General features: G+C 51.8%; 4 protein-coding genes across 4 annotated transcripts; 3 read left to right on the forward strand and 1 right to left on the reverse strand.

The window, feature by feature from the left end:
- Positions 1 to 289: 289 nt before the first annotated feature.
- ubtfl (upstream binding transcription factor, like) lies at positions 290 to 5,791 on the forward strand. Its single transcript, XM_053883211.1, has 20 exons — positions 290 to 932; positions 1,464 to 1,550; positions 1,614 to 1,789; positions 1,862 to 1,945; positions 2,007 to 2,162; positions 2,232 to 2,296; positions 2,400 to 2,520; positions 2,680 to 2,790; positions 2,848 to 2,975; positions 3,048 to 3,189; positions 3,252 to 3,293; positions 3,357 to 3,464; positions 3,524 to 3,664; positions 3,732 to 3,842; positions 3,908 to 3,999; positions 4,065 to 4,254; positions 4,383 to 4,430; positions 4,506 to 4,640; positions 4,703 to 4,822; positions 4,886 to 5,791. Exons 2-20 carry the CDS (start codon positions 1,496 to 1,498, stop codon positions 4,937 to 4,939), a joined length of 2,079 nt encoding a protein of 692 aa, XP_053739186.1. The 5' UTR covers positions 290 to 932; positions 1,464 to 1,495; the 3' UTR covers positions 4,940 to 5,791.
- On the reverse strand, positions 5,434 to 10,026 carry fastk (Fas-activated serine/threonine kinase). The gene is made up of 11 exons (XM_053883209.1): positions 9,534 to 10,026; positions 8,060 to 8,818; positions 7,649 to 7,967; positions 7,398 to 7,585; positions 7,178 to 7,326; positions 6,891 to 7,107; positions 6,671 to 6,830; positions 6,518 to 6,609; positions 5,929 to 6,457; positions 5,752 to 5,866; positions 5,434 to 5,687 (listed from the first exon to the last, which is right to left on the reverse strand). Exons 2-11 carry the CDS (start codon positions 8,796 to 8,798, stop codon positions 5,601 to 5,603), a joined length of 2,595 nt encoding a protein of 864 aa, XP_053739184.1. The 5' UTR covers positions 8,799 to 8,818; positions 9,534 to 10,026; the 3' UTR covers positions 5,434 to 5,600.
- afg3l2 (AFG3-like AAA ATPase 2) lies at positions 9,683 to 14,630 on the forward strand. The gene is made up of 17 exons (XM_053883210.1): positions 9,683 to 10,017; positions 10,570 to 10,669; positions 10,728 to 10,787; positions 10,851 to 10,975; positions 11,212 to 11,364; positions 11,433 to 11,507; positions 11,578 to 11,699; positions 11,766 to 12,039; positions 12,112 to 12,249; positions 12,314 to 12,467; positions 12,556 to 12,663; positions 12,721 to 12,846; positions 12,914 to 13,024; positions 13,085 to 13,200; positions 13,259 to 13,459; positions 13,529 to 13,723; positions 13,786 to 14,630. Exons 1-17 carry the CDS (start codon positions 9,958 to 9,960, stop codon positions 14,023 to 14,025), a joined length of 2,358 nt encoding a protein of 785 aa, XP_053739185.1. The 5' UTR covers positions 9,683 to 9,957; the 3' UTR covers positions 14,026 to 14,630.
- Positions 14,631 to 14,746: 116 nt separating this feature from the next.
- klhl18 (kelch-like family member 18) lies at positions 14,747 to 17,724 on the forward strand. The gene is made up of 10 exons (XM_053883390.1): positions 14,747 to 14,895; positions 15,255 to 15,385; positions 15,464 to 15,604; positions 15,689 to 15,887; positions 15,947 to 16,107; positions 16,180 to 16,313; positions 16,392 to 16,614; positions 16,681 to 16,785; positions 16,923 to 17,034; positions 17,107 to 17,724. The coding sequence occupies exons 1-10, from the start codon at positions 14,767 to 14,769 to the stop codon at positions 17,491 to 17,493; spliced, it is 1,722 nt and encodes a 573-aa protein (XP_053739365.1). The 5' UTR covers positions 14,747 to 14,766; the 3' UTR covers positions 17,494 to 17,724.
- Positions 17,725 to 17,749: the final 25 nt, after the last annotated feature.

Here is a 17,749-nt window from a genome sequence, read left to right on the forward strand (position 1 = left end):
ATGACGTTTTCTAAAAAAAATCCATTTGAAGTCGACAGTGTTCGAGTCACCATTTTATTTGTTGTCATTTGGTGTGACAATTTCTCTGAAAAGATCAAATAAATATCTTAAACAGATGCATACAATTAATATTATTAATTATTTTTGTTTGGTCCATGTGAATGCAATATGCCCCCATGTCATATAATGTGTGTGTGTTATGTGAGTTGAAGTTTCTACCCGACATTGTTGTTTGTTTGGGCTTGGTAGTCACGTGACCCATGACATCACAGCGTTCGTTTGTTGCTTCCAGAATGACACCACGTCGATGGGACTTTTAGAAAACCCATCGCCCCGTTGCTCCGTTTCCGACCCAAATATGAGCGAAACACGGCGTGATGCCACAGCCCCGGGGTTCTTCAGCTGGTGGGAACACTCCCACGCCGGCAGGTGGCGTCACACTTGTGCGCTGATAGGTGGATTGATTGACAGGAACGAGGTTCGCGAGACGGAGCTGCGCATCGCCAGAAAGGAAGTTCTGGTTTTGGCTCACCGCAGGAGGACGCTCATAGATCCAAGTTCCGCTTGACTCCGCCAGAGCGCTGCCCACTATCTACTCGGGCCTAGAGCTGCTCATAAGTTGGTTTTGTTTTTTTTCATTTACAAATCGTGTCTCGGGTCTCCGTGTACGCCGGAGCTCCAGCCGGGTCTCTGGTTCTCCAGCCGGGTCTCTGGTTTCATCCTCCGCCTTTGAGCTCATGTTTTCCCGGGAGTTCCTCCCCCTGCGGCGCTGGGCGGAGTTTCATCCCAGACGAGGCGCTCCTTTGTCGGTTCCATGTCGTCCTGACTCCCCGGGCCTCAGCGAAGAAAAACACACTTCGAGAGGCCCGAAATCGAGGCGCCGAGCGCTGCGGTGACCAGGGGCAGTTCGAGCCGTGCACCCGACCGGACTGGTGAGAAATGCGGCCTTTCTATTTCCACAGATTTGGGGCTTTTCGACACGTTTTTTCCCCCCCGAACCGAAGCAACAGTCATGGCCGCCCCTCGATGAAGTTGTTGGGGAAGCAGCTGCTGAGTCAGCCGCTGGTCAACTAGTCCGGGTTCTTCACCCGAACCAGTTTTACTCTTGATCACGACGTGTTCATTTTGTGCGACACGTGATCAACCGTTTGTCGTAGTTGTGTGTATCGCAGCCAAGTTATGCAAATATAACTTCCACACGATTTGTTTCGGTTAATCTCGCGAAAGTTTGTGCAAACCAGCGGGGTCTCCGCGGTGGATCCCGCCGAACTGCTGCAATCCGAACCCCGCACAGGCAGCGGCGGTTCCAAACTACAGCTGGTGAACAGCACCAAAACTCGTGGTCCAGCATTTCTGTCTTAGAATGAATGTCGTTGGCGTTTGACTGAATGACTTCATCTTGCACCTTAATAATGATAAAGAAAGGGATGTAAACGATAAGTTAAGTGTGTGTTTGTGTGTAGGTGTGTGTTGGGGAACACTCAGTTTCAGCATTATGAATGGGGGCGGCGTCTCTGTGGGACAAAGTGCCAGACTCAAAAGTGAACCAGGTAAGTGTGTTTGTGCGTGTGTGTTGCCCCGGTGATGTACTGATATATTTACGTGTGTATCAGATGAGTGGGGTAAGGAGGACTGTCTCACCCTGCTGGAGAGGATCCAGGGCTGTCTCCCGGAGGAGGACCTGATGAAGTACAAGACAACAGAGTCTCACTTCGACTGGGAGAAAGTTTGCTTCGGAAGCTTCAGTGGAGAAATGTGTCGGAGGAAGTGGCAAAAGGTCTCTTCAGAGGTGAGCAAGGGTGTCATCAGTGCTGCCTGGTAGTGAATGCATCCAACATTTTCGGTGAATTTTGTTCTGTAGGTCCGGAAGTACAGAACCATGACAGAACTGCTGGTGGATGCTGTGGACCTGGTGAAGAATCCATACAAGGGCAAGAAGCTTAAGGTGAGTGATGGTGGGGTTGCTGGTCGACCTGAGTTAAGCTGGATCTCTGGTTCTTCTCAAGACCCACCCGGACTTCCCCAAGAAGCCACTGACCCCCTACTTTCGCTTCTTTATGGAGAAACGAGCCAAATATGCAAAGATCCATCCAGAGATGAGCAACCTGGACCTTACAAAAATACTGTCCAAGAAGTATAAGGAGCTGCCGGACAAGAAGAAGGTCTGCAGTCTACTGGACTCCGGCCCTCGCTCCAGATCCAAGCTCACCAGGTGTTCTTGAATCTTTCAGCAAAAGTACATCACTGAGTTCCAGAGGGAGAAGGAGGAGTTTGAGAAAAACATGGCCCGATTCAAGTGAGTCTGGCGCTGACCCAGACCGGGTCTGACTCGGGTGGTGGACCCTGGATGCGACTGTGGAATTTTGGCTCTGTGGTCTTCAAGTCTTTGTGACCCACAGACAGGAACATCCGGAACTCATTGAGGAGAGAAAGAAAAACAATCAGCCAGAAAAACCCAAAACCCCTCAGCAGCTCTGGTACAACCACGAGAAGAAGACCTACATGAGGCTCCACCCTGAGGTGAGATGATTTTTAACTGAAGGAAACAGGGCTGGACTTTTTAAATTGTGAGGCATCAAATGGGATGCAAGATGAAAAGGCATTTTTAGAGAAAACTCCAGCACTTCTGTTGTCAGCTAGTTGTGTTCATTGATGATGAAGGTGATGCTCTGGTTCCAGGTGAGTCAGAAGGAGCTAAAGGAGATTCTCAGGAGACAGTGGTCCCAGCTGTCTGACAAGAGGAGGCTGAAGTGGATCAGTAAAGCTCTGGAACTGCAGAAAGACTACGAGGTAGAGTGGTGGTCTTGGCTGAAGAATGCCAGCTCAGACTGACACGTGTGTATTCAGGACACGATGAAGGCCTTCCATGAAGCCCACCCTGACCAGAACTTGGAAGACCACGTGCGCTCCGTCCTCACTAAAGCAGAGAGACAGTTAAAGGACAAGTTTGACGGACGACCCACTAAACCCCCGCCGTAAGTGTGTGTGAGCTCCACACAACCTTGGTGTCTGTGAGAGGCTAACACACAGCCAACGTGTGCGCTTAGCAACGGCTACTCCCTCTACTGCGCTGAGCTGATGGTGAACATGAAGGAGGTGCCGAGCACCGAGCGGATGGTTCTGTGCAGCCAGCGCTGGAAGTTGATGACCCAAAAAGAAAAGGATTCATTTCAAAAGCGCTGTGAGCAGGTGAGTGAGTCTGGACTGCAGCAAGTGTCGGCTTGACTTTAACTTTGCCTGTTTGTGTGTAGAAGAAGAAGCAGTACGAGCTGGACCTACTCCGCTTCCTGGAGGTGCGAGATTCTCAGCAAGCCACTGCCTGGACTGACCCAAACTAACTGATTGTTTCCTCCTAGAGTCTCCCAGATGAGGAACGCAATCGTGTCTTGACCGAGGAGAAGCTCGGGGGAACCAGAGGAGTGGTGGCCGCCAGCCCCCTCCGAGCCAAGTCCCCCTCTTCTAAGGTAATGTTGTGTTTGACTGGTCAATTTCAGTGGCTAAACTAACCAGTCGTTTTGGTCAGGAGGCGGAGCTGGATCAGTGGGAGCCTCCAGGGGGACTGAAGGAGCGGCGGGGAAAGAACTCCACGCTCCCAGAAACCCCCAAGACGGCAGAGGAGATGTGGCAACACAGCGTGGTGGGGGACCACCTAACCAAGTACAGGGTGGGTTCCGCTCCTACATGTTTTCATCAGCACGCCTGATATCGAACCTGCTGCTTCTGGATTCCAGGGCGACCGTCGGAAAGTTCAAGTGGCGATGGAGGCCACGTGGAGGTCCATGGAGAAGAAGGAAAAAATCCCCTGGATCAAGAAAGCTGCAGACGACCAGAAGAGATATGAGGTCTGCGTCCATTGCAGACCTGAGACTTGTCAGCCAGCTGACCAGGTCTTCCATATGTCCACCAGAAGGAGCTGTTAGAGTTGAGGACATCTGCACCGTCTTCCTCTGCCGGCAGTAAGAAGCCAAAGTTTGACGGAGAACCAAAGAAGCCGCCAGTGTGAGTCTCCAAAGTTCCTGTCATACTTCTTGTCCATGCTCTCAACATTCCCCTCCGCCCCACAGGAGCGGCTACCAGATGTTCTCACAGGAACTGCTGACCAACGGCGAGCTCAACCATTTCAGCTTGAAAGAGCGGATGGTGGAAATCGGCAAACGCTGGCACAAGCTGACTCCACCGCAGAAAGAGAAGTACAAGAGGCAGGTGGAGGAGCAGCAGACGGAGTACAAGGCTCAGCTGGAGGTCTGGGTCAAGGTACGCCACTTTTTTTCTGAGATCCAAGTGTAACACGGAATGTTGATGTGTTTATCGAATGTCATAAAATAAAGCTGTGGTTTTATAAAGTTTTTTTTATAAAGTTCTAATTGTGTATTTGTTTGCAGTCTTTGCCTCCGCAAGAACGAGTTGCCTATGACCAGTTCACCACGGCGGTGAGTCGCTGCCATACCTGCTACGGCATTCATGCGTCAACCAGGCCACTCAATGTTGCCTTGCTTCTTCATTAGAAACGCAAAGGCGGCACCAAAGTTCGCAGTTCCCCGGCTAAAGTCCGAGTCACGGCGAAAGGGAAGATGCCGAGCTCGAAGGCGTCACCGCCGGGGGTGGCCGTTGGCAAGAGGGCGATGGCATACCGCGCAAAGGTAGAAGATTATTTGGTGAACTAGCATCTGTTGGAGTGACTCACAGCGTCTTGCTACTTCAGCAGGATGTGACAGACACGGAGGACGACAAGAGCGACTCGTCGCAGTCAGACGAAGATGAGTCGACGGGAAGCAGCGACAGTGACGAAGATGATGACGATGATGACGATGATGAAGAGGAGGTAGACCTCATCCTGCGAGGATGTTTTAAGAAACAAAGTCACCATGGCGACCGTTTCTTTCAGGATGAGGAAGAGCAGACCACTTCTGAGGAATCCAGTGACTCGGACTCGGACTGACCCGCCTACCACATCCTCCCTGAGGAGGCCAGTGCCAAGAGCGCAAACAGAGGTGGCGCCCTCTGTTTCTGTGCTTCTCCTGTAGGGGGCGACCTCGTCACTGTTCAGTCGTCTGAAAGGCTTTCACAGCGGCGACGTTCAGAACTCAGAGGGTCATGCGGGCGCTGAGGGGCGGAGCCTGCTGCGCCAGAAACCAGTAGAACGTTCAACAATAAATGCACTTTTCCTTGCAGGAGACTTCTGTGATGTTATCGACCCAATACTGTTTTACTTCTGCAGGAAAGCATTAGCACTGATCCAGAAGGAATTTGTTACTTCCTGTGTGGACAGGAAGTAAATACTGGCTTAGTAAAAGTATTTATCTGGGCGATTATGACCTGCTGCGTCAATAGCGAAGGGCAACTCATCACTCTTCTACGACACTCTGTCCTACAGGAACAGGAGACAAATTTGGCCTCATAACCGGTCCTCAAAGGGCCAGGGTGGTTCAGGCAAAAGGCGATGGCCACTATCATGAAAGACCAGTGATGCTTATAATTGATTTATTTCATAAATGATCCTCTTAACAAATAAATAAATGGACCTCAACTGCTGCTCAACATTCCCATTTGTGACCCTTGCAATTAAAAAAAAAAAAAAAATAGACTCAGCCCCTCCCCAGTCATGACGGGATGTCAAGGATCTTCTGCTGCAAGTACATCTTCACCTCCTCTATGCCGTTCAGTTTTTCAAGGTCCTGGTAAGGCAGCTGCAAGAGACCAACATCAGCATGTGAGTAAGGGAGCCAGGGTGTGAATGCAGGGCCAGCTAACCTGCAGGATCACGTATCCCAGCAGTCGCAGGTGACGGTCCCTCATGGCTCGAGAACCCACCAGCACGTCTGAGTTGTGACAATAGTGCCATTTGTCGTTGACAGACAGCACCACCCTGTGGAGACCAGTGATGTTGTCATTAACCAGTATCAAAGCCAGAACCCTCAGCGGACCCACCTCCGGATGTGTCTTGAATCAGAGGGGCGGGAGTCTAGCTGGTCCGCGGCGCGAGGGGCTGACGGACGAGGTTCTGCCCCCTCGTCCTCCAGGATGTTGTTAAGGGAGAACTGGAGGAGGGATTCTTGTGGGGCGGGTTCTGATGGTCCAGCAGGAGCTGATGACGAATGATTTTCAGAGGTGGCGCTGCTGAGCGAGGAGTCCTGGCTCTCCATTGAGTTCTCCTTCACCAAACCCGAATAAAACTCAGAAGGGGTTGCATAATAGGACCCAAACACCAGCGGGCCGCCATCAATTCCTGACCGTGGTGGACCTGCCGGTGCCAGCGGGGGGTTTGTTGTCACTGGGTCATTGCCAGCTTCACCCTGTGAAAAAGACTCCGCCCCGCCACCATCTTCCAGCGAGGAAAACGGATCAAAGTTCTGAAAGTCTGACGTGATCGAAATGATGTCGTCCGGAGGTTTGGGTAAGGTGGTGCAGCGGTGCAGCGGCAGAACCCGACCAGAACCGTCCAGCATCAACAGGAAGTCTGCAGATGGATGTGTGCATGAGAACAGCGGTCACGTGAGAAAGCAGAACCACCACTCACCTGTGTGGTACCCAGGCTCCAGGATCTGGTCCTGCATGAAGTTCTGTTCCCCGAGAAGCTGCCTGAGTGCCTCAGACACCAGACCTTTGTAGCTGCACAAACAGAAGGATTGGTCAAGACTGTGGCTGAGGGAGTGAGAGGACGACTCAGTACCTGTACTTGCGGTTGACCTCATCTGCCGTGAGAATGTGGTCAAACATTACGACCTTGTGGTCATCTTGGAGGCGTGGGCCTGTGTACTCCGGGTACTCGAGAGACACGGCAGCGTCCAGCAAAGACAGGTAACGTCGGGCGATCAGAGCGTACGGACTATCTGCAAAGGGCGCACGGGGTCACCGACTCTGCCGATCTGTGGTTGATTGGTATGACTTACTGGTGACGTTGCTGATGAATGTTGGGCAGAAAACCCTCGGCAGGACGGGTCCAGGGACATGGCCCAGCTGAAACAGCGACATGAGGATGTTCACGGTGGCAAGCGGAGAGCTGAGAGCCTTCAGGTCCACCACTTCCTCCAGACGGGAGAAGAACTGCTTGTGGTTGGCCGGGTGGTAGCTCATTCTGCTGAAGGGGAAGACCAGCTTCTGGATCACCTATCACCGGAGCAACACACCAGATCAGACCCTAGCATGCCACCAGCAGAGGTCTAGAGTGTGTCCTTACTTTGCTGTCCAGCGCCTCCGCTCTCTTCACCACAAAGTCTGCTATGGCGTCCAGAAGACGGGTTTCCCTGAGTCGATGTCGGGCCACGTACTTTGCAATCAGAGCAACTGTGAACGGAGTAATGACATCCAACTTCCGGGGCAGCTCTCCTGAAGCAGAGTGGAGGGACAGGAGAGTCATGTGATGGGCTTGTGGTAGGAAGACAACACAACAGACTAACCAGCAAGACTGCTGATGAAGCGCTCCTGTCGGTTCTGATAGAAGATCTGGGAACTAAAGATGGACTCCAGACTCTTGTTACTAGCCTCGCTGACGCACGCCGCGAGCATCTCGTCCAGCAGAACCAGCTCCTGGTCCCGTACGGCTGGCACGCTGGCCAGTATGTGTTTGACCAATCGCAGGATTTTCCTGGAAAAAGAAATTGGACGGTTAAAAAGTGTCACATGACTAGTCCGACATTGTCACACTGACCTATTGATGGTCAACAATTCTGGGCTTTGGGTCGAGGTGCAGGTGGCGTCTCCTCCTGCGGGGTCAGGTGGCTCCTGCAGGGCGCGCCACTTGAATTTGTAGTAGGAGAGGAGCAGGAAGAGTGTCTGCGGATGGCACTCTCGCTCCAGGTTCCTCTCCAGACCAGACAGACACGCCTCCGTTAGCGGGTGCTGAGTCTGAGGGTGGAGCTTCATGATGGAGCTGAAGACCATTGACAAGTCCTTCTGGTTGAACTGGTCCAATCTGGACTTCGACTCCGCCTCCAACACCTGTACCACCTGAGAGTCACCAGGAAGACCTGTGTGGACACAAAAATAGACATGATTTGTGGGAATGTCTTCATGACTTGTGACTGAAACCAGGAGAAGGTCTGGAAGCATACGAACTCACCGAGTGTCGCCACAGCGTATAGACAGTTCACAATGCTGAAGTTGTCAAACTTGGCGCAGTCTTGGACGATGGCACAGCAGAGAGTTTGAAAGTCTTGCTGCTCCAGGATCTGACGTCCATCAGAACTCGAGGCTGCCCCAGAGGTCTTCAAGTCTCTTGCCGTCTGGGAGGCGTGTGAACCCTGCAGCAGCTGCCCGATCCTCTGCAGAGCTACGGGGTAATGATTGTGGGAGATCTTGGCAGGATTCTGGGTAAGCCAACGCAGGACTTCGTCGGGGCGTCGCGAGCGTTCGATCAAACGCTTCATGGTGAAGAAGGTGTCGTAGCTCATCTTCTCCTGGATAAAAGTCCAGGCCTTCTTCCTGCCCACAGGTGCTGACTGGCCCCCGGCCGACACACCTCCTCCGTAGGTCTGGAAGTGGGCTTGTTGCATGTAATGGGGCGTCAGCGGGGTCATATGGGGGGACGAAAGATGGGCGTGATAGTGGAAGTGTGCTTCTCTATGACTGTCATGACGTCCAGGGTACAAGGCGTATGCAGGGTGGGGGGGCATGTGGGAGGGGTGGGGCACCTCAAGCATAGCCCCCCTCCGTCCCGGCTTGGTTCCGCTTCCTCCCCCCGAGGTGTAGAGGCGAGTAGTGTACATGATACAGCACAGAACAGCAGGCTTAGGCGGATGGTAACCGAGGAGGAGGTGGGCTCTGAAAAGGCGACGCCCCCTAGTGGCCAAATATAGCATAGTCCTGCAACCAGGACGTCCTGCGGTTGAGATACAGAGCCAGGAATTACCTCAATGGAACTCTAATAACGCTATTAAACATTATAAACACATAGTGAGTCTCACAGCTTGAATTCCTAACCATTTTATAGCCAACTAGCATCGAAACTGGATGACAAGTCCATGGTTGCACTCACACTTGGGCTCCGTCTGAAACATAAATCTTATCTATGGTTTCCATCGGACCTTAGAAAGTGACAGTGATGGTATATTGTCAAATGCTGACTATGGTCTCCATGGTTACCATGAATGTCAAAGCCTAACTAACGGCTTCTTTTATCCCCAATCATCATAACTGTCTCTATGGTAACCACTAAAGTCAATTTCCTGTATGGTCTCCGTATCCGGTATAACTATCGTTATTCTGGCCATCATCATGAACATGGTCAGAGGTAAACAAACTGTTTACTGCTGCCAATAACGTCTTGTCATGGCTTATAGTGTAGTTGGAAACTTTTGTTCCGTGTACCACCCGTCGGTGAAAGCATCAAGACAGAAGCACATGATATCGCCTCGACTAAAACACTGGCGATGACGTCAAGACGCAGTCCTCTTTGACTGACAGCTGTCAGTTTCTCAGACATAAGTTAGCATCAGGCTAATAGTCTAGTGCTAAGCTGTTAGCTCCAGCCCTGTCACCTTGCTGGCGTCGAGTCGGAGATTCGGCACCGGGAGTCACTGTGGTACAAACATTACCTCATAGTTCGGGGACCCGGCGGCCGGCCCGGTCCACACCGCGAGGCCTCGATCGGACTTCAGTTCTCCGTCAAGTCCACGGACGCATCCTCCTCATGTACCCGGCATGCAACTGTGACAGCGCACAACAGCGTCCCGCGCCGGTCACAAGTTCAACCCCGGATTCATGAAAACACAGCGACGCACTTTTGATCCGATCTACCTTTGACCCGAATCACTGTTGCTGTTTTCAACCAGAAACTGTGGACTCGGGCTGCAGAGGTGGACTGGAGTCTCAGCTGTTAACGGCAGGGGGCGCTCCAATGTCGACCTTCCACGAAGAAGAGTGTGCCGTACGATGGCGGAGCAGGCTGTTACCGAGACCATTATGACACGAAGATGCCTGTAGAAGCTGAATAACCTCGCATTAGTTCGGTGTGTGAGGATGGCTCACCGTTTCATGCGCTTGTGCACGGACTTCCGGCGACTGCTGCGACCTCGGCTGGTAGGTGCTAACAAGTAAACATGCTAGAACTCAGGGGGGAACTTTGACCTAGAAGGTTCTGCTCCAAATATGTCCATACGCAAGCACATTAAATTGAAATTGATTGAAGTATGTGTCTGCGAACGGGTGTTGCACTTGCACCACAGTTTCCTTGCATTACGTCATGTGTTTTCGCTGCCATTGACACCACCACCATCATCACAGTGGACAGGGCAGATGCCGAGGTTGTCGTTGCAAGTGACAACGACAGGGACAGTTCTTGTAGAGGGGTTTGTTGTCAAAAAAGAAGCAGAAGAAAACAGTGAAGGGGACAAAAATGCGTCTCTAGAAGACCCTCAAAACTCATTTTGTTGAGTCTCTCACTGACTGACCCAATAGTTCTGATACTATCTGCTGACAAAGCATTACCAAAACTTACCAGGTATGACTGAGATTGTGGCTGAGAAAAAAGGCAAACGCAAACGTATGTATGTTTCTCTTTTTGCATGTTCCGTTTATTCATGAATCAATTAGATGTTGGATTACAAATCAATGAAGTGTTTTTCTGTTGAGGTGGAGCATGGGATCTGGTCCAGGCCGAATGTCAGTGGGCCGGGTCTGCTGCATCAGCTGTTGGGAAACTGCAGGGCGTTGAGCTCCAGACCACCCAAAGGTGAGCGAGATGCTGAAGCTTTTATCGCTCTCCTGTTAAACTGTGACTTTCTCTGCAGGTTTTGAGAAGTACTTTCCTGACGCAAAGAAGTCGGGACAGTCGGACGCAGCCGCTCAAGGTGTGAAACGGTGACATCATCAGGGATAGCAGCTCACATAACTGTCTCTGATTCTGGCTGCAGAGGAGAAGGTGGAACCTAGCAGAGAGCCAGATCCTTCTGATGGTGGACCAGCAGGAGGAGGATCAGGAGGCGGGGGGAGAGGTGGCCGCAAGGACGAGTCTCACTGGTACCACCGTCTGCAGAAGGTCAGGGTTGTAATGACCCAAATTATCACCGACTCTATTTCTGTTGAATAGAGGCCATGTTTTTCACACTGAAGTTTGAGAAACACTGCATAAGCATGAAAATATAGTCCACAAATTACAAAGTATTGTGCCCGATTTGAAAAAGTCCTGGTTTAGGACACTATCAGAGACTTAGTGTTTGTGTTGGGACTGTTGATTCAGCTCATATTGTAATGTCCTCGTGTGTGTGATTTCAGGGTGACGTTCCGTGGGATGACAAGGACTTTCGGATGTTTCTGCTGAGTGCCGCTGCTTTTTGGACAACTGTCTCTTACTTCCTGTTCTTCAGAGACGGTGGACGAGAGGTCACATGGAAGGACTTTGTCAGCAACTTTCTGTCAAAAGGACTGGTAAGACACACACACCCTCGTGAACACACTCGCACAGAAAGAATGTCAATACAGTTGTGTGTGTGCAGGTGGAAAGGTTAGAGGTTGTGAACAAGCGTTATGTCAGAGTGATCTTCTCTCCGGGTCAAACTCAAGTGGACGGGGTGAGTCTGCTGCGCTAGTGTCACCAGTTCAAATGCTCATCGCTGCGTCTCACCCTTCTATGCACCTCAGTATGTGTGGTTCAACATCGGGAGTGTCGACACTTTTGAGAGGAATCTGGAGTCTGTTCAGAATGAGCTGGGCATTGAAGGAGAAAACCGACTTCCTGTGGTGTACACCAGCGAGACTGATGGGTGAGTGAGGAGGTGGTCATACTTGTGGACTGGTGGTGCATGATTGACAGCTGTCTCTCCTTCCAGGACCTTCTTTCTGAGCATGCTCCCCACAGTGCTGATTATTGGCTTCCTGCTCTTCTTGCTGCGGCGAGGTCAGGCGGGAACAGGACGACCCGGGCGTGGGATGGGTGGACTCTTCAGTGTGAGCGAGACCACTGCCAAAGTTCTGAAGGACCAGATTGATGTGAAGTTCAAAGATGTGGCTGGCTGTGAGGAAGCCAAGTTGGAGATTATGGAGTTTGTCAACTTCCTGAAGAACCCCAAGCAGTACCTGGACTTGGGGGCCAAGATCCCCAAGGTGAGGCACGCCCATCCCTGAACAAAAGGAGGATACACTTAAGTTCTCTGGAGTCACTTGTCCTTTCGACAGGGCGCCATCCTGACTGGACCTCCAGGAACCGGAAAGACCCTTCTAGCAAAAGCGACAGCGGGCGAGGCCAATGTCCCATTTATCACCGTTAATGGCTCTGAATTCTTGGAGATGTTTGTAGGCGTTGGCCCGGCTCGAGTATGTTCTGAAGGACACAGACCTAACACGCTAGTCCAGAATAGTGATGTCACTTCCTGTTTAGGTGAGAGATCTCTTTGTCCTGGCGAGAAAGAGCGCCCCCTGCATCTTGTTCATCGATGAGATTGATGCCGTTGGGCGCAAAAGAGGCCGCGGTAACTTTGGAGGTCAAAGTGAGCAGGAGAACACGCTGAACCAGCTTCTGGTGGAGATGGATGGTAAGTCTTTCGACCCAGCCTTTACATCACACGTCTGGGCCAGTCCTCTGATGGGTGACCTAGAGTTGATCACCCTTCCTCTTGCCAGGGTTCAACACCGCAACCAATGTAGTGGTTCTGGCTGGAACCAACCGACCTGACATCCTGGACCCAGCTCTGTTGAGACCCGGCCGCTTCGACCGACAGATTTATATCGGTGAGTGATGCCGCAAAATCCTTGCAGATCACCCGCTGATCTGGTCACCTTCCTCAGGTCCCCCAGACATCAAAGGAAGAGCGTCTATTTTCAAGGTCCATCTGCGGCCATTGAAGCTGGACGTCCAAACGGACAAGGAGGCTCTCGCTAAGAAAATGGCGGCGCTCACGCCAGGTTTCTCAGGTAACACTAAAGTGAGGGGTGGAGTCTCCTCGATGACACCTGCAGTTACCGGCGTCTCCATGTGCAGGTGCTGACATCGCCAACGTTTGTAATGAAGCGGCACTGATCGCGGCCAGACATCTGTCAGATGCCATTGAGCAGAAACACTTTGAACAAGCCATTGAGCGTGTGATTGGAGGTGAGCTGGTCATGTGACATGCTCGTGGGGAAACCTGATGATGACCCTCCCGTCTTACAGGTCTGGAGAAGAAGACGCAGGTGTTGCAGCCGGAAGAGAAAAAGACAGTGGCGTTCCATGAAGCAGGGCACGCTGTTGCCGGCTGGTTCCTGGAGCATGCTGACCCACTGTTGAAGGTCTGCCGGATCTGTAACTATGTCATGGTCCTCACACATTAAACCTTATCTGTAAAAGGTGTCCATCATTCCACGAGGACGAGGCCTGGGATACGCCCAGTACCTTCCCCGGGAGCAGTATCTCTACACCCGCGAGCAGCTCCTGGACCGCATGTGCATGACTCTGGGGGGCCGGGTGTCAGAGGAGATCTTCTTCAACAGGGTGACCACGGGGGCGCAGGATGACCTACGGAAGGTCACACAGAGCGCTTATGCTCAGGTAGGAGGGTTTGACCGACGCGCAATGATGATGTCATCCTGATGGCTGGGTTTGTCATCGTGGTAACAGGTTGTCCAGTTTGGGATGAACCCCAAAGTAGGTCAGGTGTCTTTTGACATCCCCCGTCAGGGAGAGATGGTTCTGGAGAAACCATACAGCGAAGCCACGGCCCGGCTCATCGACACAGAGGTCCGAACCCTCATCAGTGAGGCGTACCAAAGAACCCTGCAGCTGCTGACCCAGAAGAAAAGTGAAGTAGAGAAGGTGCCAATCATTTTTCTTCCGCACTGCCGAAAGCTGGGATGTAATGGGCTTCTGTCCTGCAGGTGGCGCTACGGCTGCTGGACAAAGAGGTTCTGGACAAAATGGACATGGTAGAGCTGCTTGGCAAGAGGCCATTCGCTGAAAAGTCCACATACGAGGAAATGGTGGACGGTACCGGCGGTGAGGATGAAGACACCAGGCTGCCTGAAGGCCTTAAAGACTGGAACCAGGACCGGCGGGACAAAGAGGAGAGTCCGGATGAGCAGGTCGCCCGCCAGATCTCTGGAGGGATGCCATTCTAAAACCAGGAATTCTCTGGCCCTGATGACCTGGCTTGCACCCCTCCACAGCCTTCTTTCTCTGGATCGACAAAAAGAAGGGAACTGAACTGAGGAGTTCTGTACTCCTTCATGACAAAAATGTAAACAAGTTTGCGTCATCTGTCTCTGTGGCAACATGCATGTTAATGCTAACCATCTTGGAGCATAGGGACTGACCTGATCAGGGTGCAAGTGGGGTGAGCAGGTACCCTAATCAGAGCAATAAGCCTCCCACTCTTGTGGGTCTGAACTGGTAGTCTGAGTGCAATGAACATGGAACATTTTCCTTTTCACCTAGTTTCCTTTTCTCTTGGTCACAGTTTTTTTTTTCACTTCAAAAACTAAAAGAATTGGGGGTTTTTTTCTCCATGCAATAGAATTACAAAAAAGTGACACACCTAAGTCTCCCAGAGTTGTCAAAAGACCCAGAGTCAATCTGTGCTGCAGAAAGAAGGGATGAATGTCCTTATACCTTCACTAGCCCATTTATTGGTACTGATTACTAATAATGGGCCTGTAAAATGAATTGCTTTCCTTTCAACCAGCATTTTGTCATTTATAAATCTGGAGATGAACAATAAAGTGACGCAGTGTTTTTGACGTCTGTCTTGTTTTTGAGGTGCTTTGGTTTTAGGCGTCAAACAGCTTTAACTTTGAAACAGCGTGGACGGAAGTCGCCACGCTTCCGCCGCTCCATCGTGACGTCAGTTAGGCCGGTGGACGATGGGTGACGTTCTCTGCGAGGAGCTTGAGGATTTGGTTCATTTTTCGGTGAATGACATGCCGGTCCGCGGCTATGTCGTCATGGAGGAGATCCGGCGACAGGGCAAGCTCTGTGACGTCACTCTCAAGGTAGGCATTTCTACGTTAGGAGCGACTTAAGCGGCTCAGCTAGGTCGTGCTAATGCGCGCTAACTGCGGATTCATACATTGCATGCTGAGAGTCGTGAGTGCGATAGAAGGTGGCAATACAAGGACAGAACAGAACATGCGAGTCAATATTCCACGTCATTACGGTTAGACTTGTCATCGAGTCCTGGAGGCGTCAGGTAGCCCGGAAGTAACCTATGCCTTCACCCCTCCCGGCTCTGTCTGTCGTTCCCGTGTGCACCTGCCTGGGCCTGGGTCTGCCCCTGAGTTCACCCCCTCGCTTCACCCACCCGTAACCATAACGAGGAGAGGAGAGACCATGTGATGATGTGTGTTTACAGGTGGGAGGTCACATGTTCAGCGCTCATCGAATCGTTCTTGCTGCGTCAATTCCTTATTTTCACGCCATGTTCACCAACGACATGATGGAATGTAAACAAGACGAGATCCTGATGCAGGGGATGGACCCCAGGTGAGTGCGGTATGACGTTAATCCACGCCAATCCCGGAACACATCAGATGACCCGGTGACACGCTTCTATCCCTGCAGTGCTTTGGAGTCGCTCATCAACTTTGCCTACAGCGGCCACGTCTCCATAGACCAGCAGAATGTTCAGAACCTCCTGGTCGGGTCCAGTTTCCTGCAGCTCCAAAACGTTAAAGACGCTTGCTGTTCTTTCCTACAGAACCGGTGAGTCAGTCCAGAACTAAGCTGGGGTCTTCTCACCTCTGCTCCCCCTAGATTCTTCTCTTTAAGAGACATTCTGGTCCTTAGGTTGCACCCTAAAAACTGTCTCGGAGTTCGAAAGTTTGCTGAGACAATGATGTGCACGTCCCTTTACGACTCGGCAAACGTCTTCCTGCACCAAAACTTTGTGGAGGTGTCTTCGTCCGATGAGTTCCTGGACCTGAGAGAGGAGGAAATTCTGGAGCTGGTGGACTCTGATGAGCTGAACGTGAAGGACGAAGAACAGGTGAGACGCCACTCATGCCTGTCCTCGCACGCCCTCACACATCCTCTCATGTCCTCCAGGTCTTTGAGGCCGTTCTGGCCTGGGTCCACCACGACCAGGAGAATCGAGTCTCTCTGTTGCCAGAGTTGATGTCCAAAATTCGCCTCCCGCTGTGTCGACCCCAGTTCCTGTCGGACCGAGTCCAACAAGAGGATGTGATTCGCTGCTGCCACAAGTGCAGGTGAAGATAAGATGGTTATTATGAAGATGTATGTTGTGATGTTGTATTGAGGAAGTGATGATGACCATGCAGGGATCTGGTGGATGAAGCCAAAGATTTCCACTTGATGTTGCGACGCCGGCATCTTCCCGCCTTCAAGATTCGGCCCAGAACGTGCTCGTCCATCACCGGACTCATCTACGCAGTAGGAGGACTCAACAGCTCTGGTATGTGTGTGCATGACTCTCTCACTCTCCTTTAGTGTTCGTCCTTGTCTCACCCTCCCTGCCACACTCCTTCTCCAGGTGATTCCTTAAACGTGGTGGAAGTGTTTGATCCAGTCGGGAACTTTTGGGAGCGGTGTCAGCCGATGCGAACGGCTCGCAGCAGAGTGGGCGTGGCCGTTGTGAACGGGCTGTTGTACGCCATCGGTGGTTATGATGGCCAGTCACGGCAAAGTACTGTTGAAGTTTACAACCCGGAGACGGACAGTTGGACTCAAGTGTCCAGCATGAACTGCCAGCGCAGGTTAGCCTGGTGATCAACCCTCATTTGTTGGCTTCCATCACCTGACACCTGTGTTTTGTCCTCCAGTGCTATGGGAACGGTGGTGATCGACGGGTTGATCTACGTATGTGGAGGCTACGACGGGAAATCATCTCTCAACTCTGTCGAGTGCTACAATCCAGAGAACGACAGGTGACGTGACACTGCTATCAACAATGATGACTAGTTGCCATGGTAACCGCCAACATTGACGATTAGATAGCAGGTTACCATGACAACATCACAACTTCTTCTTTGTTCGTCATGAGCTCCGAACCTCTTCTCTGCAGGTGGACTGAGCTTACAGAAATGAGCGCCACTCGGAGCGCCGCGGGTGTGGCTGTGTTTGAAGGTCGTGTGTATGTGTCCGGCGGCCATGACGGTTTACAGATCTTCAACACGGTGAGTCTGTCACCGCGGATCTGCTTTGGTCCAATCTGAACGCTTGTGACGGTGGCCTGTGTGTGTGTCCAGGTGGAGTACTACAATCACCATACTAACCGATGGCATCCATCACCTTCCATGACCAACAAGCGCTGTCGTCATGGCGCCACATCTCTGGGTGGTCACATGTACGTGGTCGGGGGCTATGATGGCTCAGGCTTCCTCAGCAGCGCAGAGGTCTTCAGCTCAGCTTCTGGTCAGTGGAGCCACCTGGTGGCAATGAACACACGGCGCAGCAGGGTTTCGCTTGTCGCGACTGGAGGGCGGCTGTATGCCGTGGGTGGGTACGACGGACAGTCTAACCTATCTTCACTGGAAATGTTCAACCCCGACTCAGCCCGCTGGACCTTCATGACGCCCATGGTCTCCCATGAGGGTGGTGTTGGTGTGGGTTGCATCCCCCTCCAGCCCACTTAAACAACTCTCAGAGAACTTAGGTGCATTCGTGACTGGCCATGTGGAGGCCACTCCCCCTAGTGGGCTAATGGGGTGCCACACCTGTGCAGCGCCTGGGAGAATCCACTGTGGCTAACAGTTAGCGTTTTGCTGTTAGCAAGTGTGTGAATTGATTCTGATTGATGCTTGTTCGATGACCTACGTCATTAGCAGAGAGAAGATCCGTCCAGCAGGAGGTGCTGCTTCACATTTCACAAGTCCAAATAAACTTGTTTAC

This window comes from Synchiropus splendidus, chromosome 13, assembly GCF_027744825.2.
Source record: "Synchiropus splendidus isolate RoL2022-P1 chromosome 13, RoL_Sspl_1.0, whole genome shotgun sequence".
Classification (NCBI taxonomy): Eukaryota; Metazoa; Chordata; class Actinopteri; order Syngnathiformes; family Callionymidae; genus Synchiropus; species Synchiropus splendidus.

Bases quoted from the DNA above. Each gene is read 5' to 3' on its own strand.
- ubtfl (XM_053883211.1), top strand. From the start codon at position 1,496: ATGAATGGGGGCGGCGTCTCTGTGGGACAAAGTGCCAGACTCAAAAGT. The intron at 4,431-4,505 runs GTGAGTCGCTGC...CTTCTTCATTAG, and splicing joins ATGACCAGTTCACCACGGCG to AAACGCAAAGGCGGCACCAA. The intron at 4,823-4,885 runs GTAGACCTCATC...CGTTTCTTTCAG, and splicing joins ATGACGATGATGAAGAGGAG to GATGAGGAAGAGCAGACCAC.
- fastk (XM_053883209.1), bottom strand. From the start codon at position 8,798: ATGCTATATTTGGCCACTAGGGGGCGTCGCCTTTTCAGAGCCCACCTC. The intron at 7,968-8,059 runs GTGAGTTCGTAT...GTGTCCACACAG, and splicing joins ATACGCTGTGGCGACACTCG to GTCTTCCTGGTGACTCTCAG. The intron at 6,610-6,670 runs GTACTGAGTCGT...CTGTTTGTGCAG, and splicing joins GAGGTCAACCGCAAGTACAG to CTACAAAGGTCTGGTGTCTG.
- afg3l2 (XM_053883210.1), top strand. From the start codon at position 9,958: ATGGCTCACCGTTTCATGCGCTTGTGCACGGACTTCCGGCGACTGCTG. The intron at 13,201-13,258 runs GTCTGCCGGATC...TATCTGTAAAAG, and splicing joins ATGCTGACCCACTGTTGAAG to GTGTCCATCATTCCACGAGG. The intron at 13,724-13,785 runs GTGCCAATCATT...TCTGTCCTGCAG, and splicing joins AGAAAAGTGAAGTAGAGAAG to GTGGCGCTACGGCTGCTGGA.
- klhl18 (XM_053883390.1), top strand. From the start codon at position 14,767: ATGGGTGACGTTCTCTGCGAGGAGCTTGAGGATTTGGTTCATTTTTCG. The intron at 14,896-15,254 runs GTAGGCATTTCT...GTGTGTTTACAG, and splicing joins TCTGTGACGTCACTCTCAAG to GTGGGAGGTCACATGTTCAG. The intron at 15,888-15,946 runs GTGAGACGCCAC...CATGTCCTCCAG, and splicing joins ACGTGAAGGACGAAGAACAG to GTCTTTGAGGCCGTTCTGGC.